This window comes from Pinus tabuliformis, chromosome J (assembly GCF_031772625.1).
Source record: "Pinus tabuliformis cultivar Carrire ecotype Pingquan chromosome J, CPIR1, whole genome shotgun sequence".
NCBI lineage: Eukaryota > Viridiplantae > Streptophyta > Pinopsida > Pinales > Pinaceae > Pinus > Pinus tabuliformis.
Window position 1 is genome coordinate 1,634,625,591 of NC_142295.1, and position 10,775 is coordinate 1,634,636,365.

Genomic DNA, 10,775 nt, shown 5'->3' on the forward strand with positions numbered 1-10,775 from the left:
TCATTATCATTAATTTCTAGGTTTTTAATCCATTCTATGAAAGAAGAGGAATCTTTGATATAAGATGAATTCCAGTTTTGTGGATTTTTGGCACACCGTATATTCTAGGGATGATGGTGCTATTAAAATTTAACCTGTTCTTACTAATTGAATCAAGAGAATAATTTTTTATTTTGTTAATTACTTGGCGAAGGATTTTGTTGCTAGGGTCCTTGTTAAGTAATCTGCATCAGCCACTCTTGTTGAGATGTTCTTCCATCTTACTATCATAGTTTGCTCTATCCATAACAATTGTAGCATTTCCCTTGTCTGCTTTTAAAATTATAATGCTTTTGTTTTTCCTGATGTTATTCAAAGCTGTAGCTTCATCCTTGGAAATGTTACTTGGAGGAGGTCTCACATTTCTGAGAATTCTTACAATGTCTTGTCCTATTTCTTCTGCAACATTTTTCTCTGTGTTTTTGATAGCGACTTCAATGTTGCTTACGACATCATTTAAGGGAATTTTAGCAAGAGATAAAGCAAAATTTAGACCTTTTTCGAGCAACGATTTCAAGTGATCATCTAATGCCATTTGAGAAAGGTTGATTATGGTCGAGTTTTTTACTAAGCTTCTCGTACTGCTTACTTTATCCATCGAAGGAGGATGGGTGTTCCTACTATTGTTAATGGAGGCAGCGTGGGTTACGTATTTAAAGGACTCTACTTTGCTGGCTTTCTTTTGCGACAAAAGGCACTGAGATATATCGAATTGCGAGTTGGAATACTCTGAAGGGGAGTCGGTGTTAGTAACAGTGTGGGTTACCTTGTTGGGAGTGTGGGTTTCTTGATCGCTTAGGAGTTGCGGTGTTTTGGAACGACTGTTGGTGTTTTGCAATAAGAGAAGGCTATTGTCAGTTTGCGCGTAGGAGAGATCGCGGGTTTTCTTGCTAGGGCATTGAGAGGTGGTATTGGAATGCTTTGAAGGGGAGTCGGTGTTGGTGGCAGTGAGGCTTACAACCATGCTGGATGAAGGTGAGCTGATGTTGCTGGCTATCTTCTCTGAGGAGAGATTACTGTAAGAAAATTATATATTATGGAGCAATGGAACACACAAATATTGTAGAAATATAAACACACAAAACACATAAAACAAGAGAGACACATATATACATGGTTCACCTAGTTTGGGCTACGTCCATGGAGAAACAACCAGTAAACACATACCCTGTTGTGCTCCTCTTGTTATCTCTATCACCTGCCATATCTGCATCAACATATCCTTGTAGAGCAATGTTTGAACCACCAAAGCATAATGCTTGATTTGTGGTACCTCTCAAGTACCTGAGAATCCACTTCACTGCCATCCAATGTTCTTTTCCTGGATTGTTCATGTACCTGCTTACAACTCCCACTACATGTGCAATATCAGGCCTTATGCAGACCATTGCATACATTAAGCTTCCAACTGCTAATGCATATGGAATTTAGACATATGAGCCATTTCTTCATGAGTCTTGGAACATGCCTCCTTACTTAATTTGAAATGGCTACCTAAAGGTATACTAACTGGTTTTGCATTCTACATATTAAACCTTTTCAACACCTTTTCTATGTACTCACTTTGAGACAATGTTAATTTGCGATTCTTCCTATCCCTAGTTATTCTCATACCAAGGATTTGTTTTGCAGCACCCAAATCCTTCATTGCAAATGAGTTTGCCAATTTCCTTTTGAGCACATTTATTTCCTCCATGTTAGAACCTGCAACAAGCATGTCATCTACATACAATAACAATATAATATAGTTGCCATCATTTTTCCTTTCGAGATAAACACAATGATCAGAGTGACATCTAGTATAACCTTGTTCAAACATAAACCTGTCAAATTTTAGATACCGCTTCCTTGGAGCCTGTTTTAAGCCATACAAGTTCTTCTTCAACCTGCACACTAGTTTTTCCTTCCCTTTTACCTCATATCCTTGTGGTTGCTGCATATATATCTCTTCCTCCAAATCCCCATGGAGAAAGGCTATCTTTACATCTAACTGCTCAAGATGCAAATGTTCAGCTGCTACTAGACTTAAAATAGTTCTGATTGAAGTCATTTTAACAACAGGGGAAAATATTTCATCAAAATCAATACCTTTCTTCTGTGCAAACCCCTTCACCACAAGTATAGCTTTGTACCTCTATTTTCCTCCATCTTCTTCCTTCAGCCTGTAAACCCATTTATTTTGCAATGTTGTTTTACTTGCAGGAAACCTGACTAAGTCCCAAGTCTGGTTATGTGCTAAGGAGTCCATCTCTTCTTTCATGGCTTGCTCCCACTTCTTCTTGGTTTCTACTTGCGCTGCTTCTTCATAACATTCTGGTTCACCAGAATTAGTCAACAATACATAATATAATGAAGGAGAGTATCGTTCAGGGGGTCTACTTATCTTGGTAGATCTTCTAACACCACTTTCAGGTGTTTAAAGTGCTTGTTGCTGTTGTGGTTGTTGTTCTTGCTGTAGATTGTTATGATTTTTAGGCACCATCACTTTTCCTGTGATATCGTCAAGCACTGTGTATTCTTTGTTTACTTTTTCTTGTTTCTTTTCCTGCAACTGATTCTTATACAAGACCTTTTCATTGAATTTTACATCTTTGCTCCTAATGATTTTGTGATTTTCATAATCATATAAGTGATAACCAAAATCATTAACACCATATCAAATAAATGTACATTTTTTTGATTTTGTCTCAAGATTTGTTCTATTTTCTTTATTAATGTGGACAAAGGCTTCACAACCAAAAGTCTTTAAAAATGAGTAGTTTACCTTTTTACCTGTCCATGCCTCCTCAGGAATACCACCATCCAAGGAACTTGAAGGCCCTTTATTTATTAGATAAACAACAATATCTACAACATCTGCCCAAAATTGTAAAGGCAATCCTGCATGAAATCTCATGCACCTTGCATGCTCCATGATTCTCATATTCATCCTTTCTGACACACCATTTTCTTGTGGTGTTCTTGGAACTGTCTTCTCTCTTCAAATTCCATTCTATGAACAGTACCTATCAAAATCTTTGCTGCAATATTCACCTCCATTATCTGATCCGAGACACTTCAACCTTTTCCCTGTCTCATTTTCAACCAAATATTTCCATTTATTGAAAGTATCAAATACATCAGATTTATTTCGAATACAATAAATCTAGGTTTTTCTGGTTGCATCATCAATAAAAGTAACATAATAATGAAATCCACCAAGAGATGATACTTGAGCAGGTCCCCATACATTAGTATGCACAAGCTCTAATTTTTCACTCTTCTTTTCTTTCCCAACCTCTAAGGAATCTGACTCTCTTTTGTTTTCCATAAACACAATTCTCACATAATTTTAAATCAACATGCTTCAAACCTGGTAACAAATTTCTTGAGTGAAGAATCTGCATCCCTTTCTCACTCATTTTCCCAAGCCTATGATCCCACAATGCCATATCTTCTCCTATAGACATTAAAGCATTAACAGAATTAGAAATACCATTGCATAAATACAATGTACCAACCTTTTCTCCTTTCGCTATTACTAGGGATCCTTTAGTGACCTTCCAGGTTTTATTTGTGAAAGTAGTTACGCAACTTTCACCTCCCAACTGCCCTGTTGAAATCAGATTTTTCTTCAGATCTGGAACATGCCTTACCTTCTTCAATAGCCACTGATTTCCATTTTGTTGTTTTATGAAAACTGTACCCATTCCAACGATTTTACAGGGTTTATCATCACCTAATCGAACTTGTCCAAAATCTCCTTGAACATAGTCATGAAAATGTTTTTTATCAGGTGTAGCATGGAATGAGGCCCCTGAATCTATCACCCAGGCATCAATAATATTTTATAATGAAAGAATAAAAGCATCTTGCAACACATCACCTATTACATTCGCTTCATGATTAGTTTCTTGCTGCGCATCTCCTTCTTTTCCCATCCGAGACTTGCAGTCTTTCTTCAAGTGTCCTTTCTTCCTGCATTTCCAGCACACAATCCCCGATATGGACTTGGATCTACCTTTTCTTGACTTACTGCGATATCCTGGGCTCTTACCTCTTTCCATTTTTCTTCCCCTAGTCTCTGCAGTCAAAGCATTACCTGATGTCTCACCGTAGCTTTTCCATCGCATTTCCTCGCTAAGGACTACACCGACAACATCATCAAACTTTAAAGTACTAGATCTAGAGACAGAGTTACTAACGGCCATAACTAAACCATTCCAGCTTTCTGGCAATGAGCACAGAAATGACAGAGCCCTAACTTTATCATCAAAATTTACCCCTACAGAACTTAACTGAATTGTAACTATATTAAAATCATTTAAATGATCAGCGACAGATCCACCCTCTGACATCTTCATATTAAATAAATGCTTCATAAGAAATACCTTATTTGACGCCGTGGGTTTTTCATATAGTTTGGCTAATTCTAACACTAAACCCTCTGTTTTCATTTCCTTTGAAATATTAAACGCTACCGACACCGCTAAGCACAATGGTATTGTTCCATGTGCCTTTCTGTCCAGAATATCCCATTCTGTGTCTATCATACTTGTCGACTTCTTTGTCTTTCCGCTCAATGGTAGGTATAGATCTCTCTGATATAGATAATCTTCCATCTGCATCTTCCATAGCTGGTAGTTTTGGCCGTTGAATTTTTTGACCCTAAACCTACTATCTTCCGCTATTGCTCCCACTCGAACTAGGAACCCTTCTCTCCTGTGAGTTTATCATCCAAATAGACCTTCAGCTCTGATACCAGTTGTTAGAAAATTATATATTACGGAGCAATGGAACACAAAAATATTGCAGAAATATAAACATAGAAAACACATAAAACAAGAGAGACACAAATATACGTGGTTCACCCAGTTTGGGCTATGTCTAGAGATAAACAACCAATCCTTCCTTTTATATTATCCAGCAAACTGAAGAGATACAACCTATAGTAGATCCACTGTAACACCTTCTTTGCTCTCAATCTCCTCTCTCTTCCTCACTCAGAATATAGATGTGCATAGATGCAATACAATTCCCTCACATATAGTGAGGGGTTGCCTTCTAGGGCAAAAAACCCTAAATTAAACATAACTTCTACCATTAGATCATCCGCCTAATGAACAACCCAGATTGACTAGAAATTACTAGAATTTTACAAGGCAATTTTACATCTCTTTTTAGCTTCGGGGGCACTACCCCCAAACCCCCACTGGGGAACCGTTGGCCCCCAGACCCCCCAGCTAGGGGGGATTAGCCCCCCCGGACCCCCGCCGGGGGAACAAGTCCCCCCCGCACCCCCCCACATGGAGGGGTGTACAGTCTTCCTTTGGTATACATCCAGCTGAGACACTCGAATACAGAAGATAATCAGGCTCCACACCCAACAATTACTAGATTGCAAGTTGGAGAGATGCGTTTTGGAGAGAGTGCGTGTTTCATTGCCAGACTAATTGGCTAGGAGTTGCGATGTTGGGCAGCAAGTATCTGTGGTTAGGTGTATTTTGGGGGGCAAATGGTGCTGCTGGGAGGGGCTATGTGTAGCCAGTTCTGAAGTTTGGTGGACTAACGAGGAGTTGAAAGGTGTGTTGGAAATCAAATGTGCAGGGATAATGACAGGATTTATGTTTCTAACTTCTTCGTTCTTGTTAATGCTTATATTCCTTATAGTATTTAGCTTTTTGGTTTTCTTCGTGGATACATAATCCAGAATTGTTTAAGCTTTGGCGAAGGTGAGGGTGTCTAAATTCTGACAAAGGTCAAGCAAAGAGTTGATGATAGCTAGACATGCAAACCCAAAAGTTTTTCAGATGTTTTTATTAATTGAAACTTGGAAAATTTTATTCCATTTCTGATGAGGGTTTTACTAAGTTTATTGAAGATAGAAATGTTCCAACCACGTTTAAGGGGATGGTTGCATCTAGCGAAATTTGGAGTGAGGTTTTCATCTCTACACTGTTTCAAAAAAATGAGATTAGATAGGTATTTAGCTCTTGAAATTCTCAGCATCTCAAATATTTTTTATAATGCATTTAGGCAACTCCTTTAAATATAAAGTTGTGAGTATAGTAATGATAATTATCAAGTAATATTAGGGAGATTCCATATAAAAATGAGAAAAGTGAACAAATGGAGAAAAAAAAATGTTGAGGGTTTAGGAGTGAAATTTTGGGAAATTTTTTTTAGACAAGTGGCAGAGAGTACATGAGAAGGATCATGTTAATTTATTTAATATGATAGAGTTAGATTTCACATTGTGTAGTTAGCATTATTTATTTTACATTAACTTTTCATTATCTAATTTTTATGTGATTATTATTTTTTTTATTAAAGAAATTGGTATCTCAGTCAGTTTCGCACTAGTCTAATACTAAGTTGATTCTTATCATTATCACTATAATCCCTAAGTAACTACTTATACTCTTTCCACAAAAAAAAGTAAGCCAAAAGAATTTGAACCCCAAGTTTTATACTTAGACAAATTTCAGACTTCGTGTCTTTCCCACGAGCTACCCATCTCGTGCACGCCTTGCACGGTGATCACTCTTACAATCCACACTTAGCCAAATTTCCACTTTTCCAACTATCAGGAAACACCTCTGTGCAGTCTCACATGATCTGTTCAACCGCGAGGGGGTGCCTTCATTTCACCCTCCACCCAAGTTCAATTCACAACGGGCGGGCGCCTTTGTGCAACCCTGCACCCGAGTTCACCGTTGGGCAGGCGTCTTCGTGCACCCTCCACCTGAGTTCACCAACCAACGAGCGGGCACCTTCGTGCAGCCCTCCACTCGAGTCACCAACTGGCGGGGGGGCGCCTTCGTCCAACCCTCCACCCGCACATTCAACTGACAGGCGGGTGCCTCGTGCAACCCTTCACCTGTGCCTTCAACGGATGGGTGGGCGTGCCTTCGTGCGGCCCTTCACCCGTATTAGCAACTGTGTTCACCCGTCGGTTGCGCCTTCATGCGGCCTGCCTACCCGAACCCGTTCACAACTCGTGCAACCCGTGCGAGTCTGCTCGGGGGGTGGGCGCATCAACCTGCGGTTCGATCGCGCCTCTATGCCTGCTCCTCCACCTGCACTTCACACCTCAAGCTCGTCCCAAATGACTCATTCAAATGCTTTGTTCGTTTGATCGATGCCTCCAACTCGTCCAACCATATGTCTATATATATGGGTAGTGGCAAGGTCAGCTCACCCAGCCAACCTTCATTCAGCTTGCCTAGCCGACTCACCTCAAATCGCATAACTCATCCATAGGTTGGGTCGGACCGCCCATCACATGGGACCGCCCCCCTAAACTCGCCCACATTGCAAGTCCTACGTGTCGGCTCATGGGTGACTCGCCCAGCTCGTCCCCACGGTATAAACTCACCTAGCTAACCTTCTCCATGCACATTTCTGATCGTATGCTTGCTTATTTGGCCGCAGCTCGCATATCTTCGCACGGGATGTGTGTCCTGCCCATCGCACAGACCATAGGTCCTTACATCCTCCTCCACCTGAAATCATTATCATCCTTGACAATATACCATCTTGGTAACCATCACCAAGATTTTCATATCCGAATAGTGTTATCCATGATCTCAACCAGTCCATATATCACAAACATCCTTGCAACATATGTAAAACGACCGTCTCCACCATGTGTCATCCTCCCTCGTACACTGCCATCGAGATACTCCAACATAATGCCAACATCTGTCATGTGTTGTCTCATCATGCCGACCCAATTCTAACACACCTCTGCACACTGGTACCCATCGTGACTCAAACTAGTTGGGTAGTTAATCCAACCATACGCCCAAACCACAAGAATGCACATCCTTACGTCACCATCAGTCTTTCTTTGACTTCTGTTACATCTCACACTCATCAAGAATCTACTCTCAATCCCATGCTCAGGTCCATGGAATCTCCATCCCATCTGCAACATGTCCAGTCAGTCCATGGTCTTGTTGTAAAAGGAGTGTACAACCTCTCCAAAGGCTCATATAAAACATCTCCATGTCACATCAACATCTACACAATATCCTTGCCTCATCACTCCATAGAATGTCCATGAGTGACACCTCTATCCATGTTCCTGCAATATGTCCCTGCATAAACCCATGCTCCATGTCTCCAACTTGATGTCCATGACTCTAGTTATCCATGATGCCCAACCAAGTAGACTCATTCCAACACCTGGTCATCCATATCAAAGTCTGCAAATCTGGCATGAAGAAGCCTCCTCCAAGGCCCCTTGTCAAGGTGGTGCAGCCCCTTCCAATCAAGGTCCCTACACCAACCAGTCTCCAAGTTTGTCTATTGAGAAAGGAGGGCAAGGAAGTTTCCTCCCTGACTCTCATCCACCCATGTATCAGATTGGTGTTGTGTCCTCAAGTATCTGTGCTGTTAAGTTATGGTATGTTCTATGCTTATAACAGTTTACTTCTTTTTCTTATTATATTCCACCGATTAGCAATCACATGTACATAAAGTAAAGTGCAGATAGAACATTAAACGATCGACAGAAAACAAGCCAAGACAAGAGACACAAGATGTGGCGGCTAGCCAGGGACAAACCCCACAATGTGTGGGGAAACCCTTTGATCAAATCTTCTTTTATCTTCAATAATTCAGTAGAGAGAAATAGTACAATAAATCTGATTCATATCAGCAGTAGCAAACCCTAGATCAGTAGCATCAGCATTAGCGGCTTCATTATCAAACTAGGGCAAACCATATCTCACAAACCGACAGTCGGATTGACTTCATTCCACCACCAAAATTTTCGGCTTCCAGAGGAGGTTCAGATGAACCTACAGCCCAGCTCAGATGAGGAGATCTTCTAGGCCACGCAAGTCAATCTTTAATTCTGCAGTTGCAGCTTCAGTTTCAGCAGTTTCCGGCTTCAAACTAGGGCAGTCGATATCTTGCAAACCGTTCGTCGGATTGACTTCATTCCACCACCAAAAGTTGCGGCTTTCAAAGGAGCTTCAGATGAACCTACAACGCAGTTCCAAAGAGGAGATATTCTAGGCCACGCAAGTCAATCTTTACTTCTACAGCTGCAGCTTCAGTTTCAGTAGTTTCTGGCTTCGCATGTGTGAGAGAGAGACCCATTTCAGCGCAGTAGAGAAGGGACTCATATCTGTGCAGTAGAGAGAGAGAGAGATGTGATGAGATGAGTGAGTCCAAATGAGGAAAAGTCCTCTTATATTTATACACAATGTTGGCGGGTGAATAGATGCGACTGTTGGGCTTCTGAGCCTACATGAGTTGTAGGTCTGCTTGATAATAATTCCATAATCAAAATAAATTCATATCTCCATGAATACTTATCGGAATTGGATGATCTTTATATCAATCCTACACCTCTCGATGAGAGGAATCTAATAAAAATATTATCAGCCATGAATAAGATGACCCACATGAAGTTTTGCCCTGGTTGCCAATTTTAACACTCCCTCTCAACCATGGAGAACTTCATCTGCAATCTGTCTATCGGTCGTTACTATTCATCCATCAAATGCACTGCCTTGTACAACCTGACCCTTGCCCTGCTCTGCTCTATTTTTCCTGTTCTGCTTTGTCTTGTTCTGCCTTGCACTGATCTGTACTGTTTTTTTCTATTCTGCTTTGCTCTTGCATTGTTCTGTTCTACTCTACTTTTGTCCGAATTATGAAGAAGAAGAAATGATCGAGGATGTATCATACTGACTCAAAGTCAATCTCAGAGTATGTACCACTGGTCCCAGACCAGTCTCAACCAACCCAAATTCAGCGTCATAGTGAGTACAACTCCAATGGTCCCAGACCAATATCATCCTCCACTGACTCAAAGTCAGTCTCAGAGTATGTACCACTGATCCCAGACCAGTCTCAACTGACCCGAAGTCAGCGTCATAGTATGGTACAACTCCTACCACTGGTCCCAGACCAGTATCATTGATCCCAGATCAATGGAGGCCATCCTAGATTAGGGAGTACGGTAGTTACAACGATGCGTCCATCGGTACTACTATGGTCCCTAACTTCATTTCCCTGCTCATTGATCAGATGAGAGGTACTTCCCATGAGTCCCTGACTGCATGGGTAGGATGCCTCGACAGGAGAACTAATCAATCCTGTCCTCACAGGAGAACACATCAATCCTGCTACAATTGCCATGGAGAACACATCAATCCAGGCCTCACAGGAGAACACATCAATCCTGCTACAATTGCCATGGAGAATACATCAATCCAGACCTCACAGGAGAACACATCAATCCTGCTACAATTTCCATGGAGAACACATCAATCCAGGCCTCACAGGAGAACTAATCATCCTGCTACACAGGAGAGCAAATCATCCTATTCCACAAGAGAGCGAATCATCTTGTCCCACAAGAGAGCGAATCATCTTGTTCCAGTGTGCACCACCAAGGGAGGGTGAGTCACCCTGTGGTCGTATGTTGCTCCAGTAATAACCGCAATCCCTCAGAGCTCCCAGAGCTCAATGTATGCAACATGCAGGATCCTTGTACAAGGGTTTCTTACCGACTCCAAGTCGTTTGGGAAAATCACAGATTAGATCTTTCCTCGGGGCTTTGACAAGGTGTATCAACCTGTACATCATCTTAATGCGATGGAGCCTCCTTGCTCATCAACTTACCATATCCAAGATGATGTCTATTTGCTGGAGCAATCGACGAATACGGGATTCCTCAATAATCAAATCCCACCTCCGGTTGTTATAGAGAATCACAGTGGTATCCAATGTAAATC

General features: G+C 41.2%; 1 protein-coding gene across 1 annotated transcript; it reads right to left on the reverse strand.

The window, feature by feature from the left end:
• Positions 1-229: 229 nt before the first annotated feature.
• On the reverse strand, positions 230-574 carry LOC149233771 (uncharacterized). The gene has a single exon (XM_089382288.1). The coding sequence runs from the start codon at positions 572-574 to the stop codon at positions 230-232; it is 345 nt and encodes a 114-aa protein (XP_089238414.1).
• Positions 575-10,775: the final 10,201 nt, after the last annotated feature.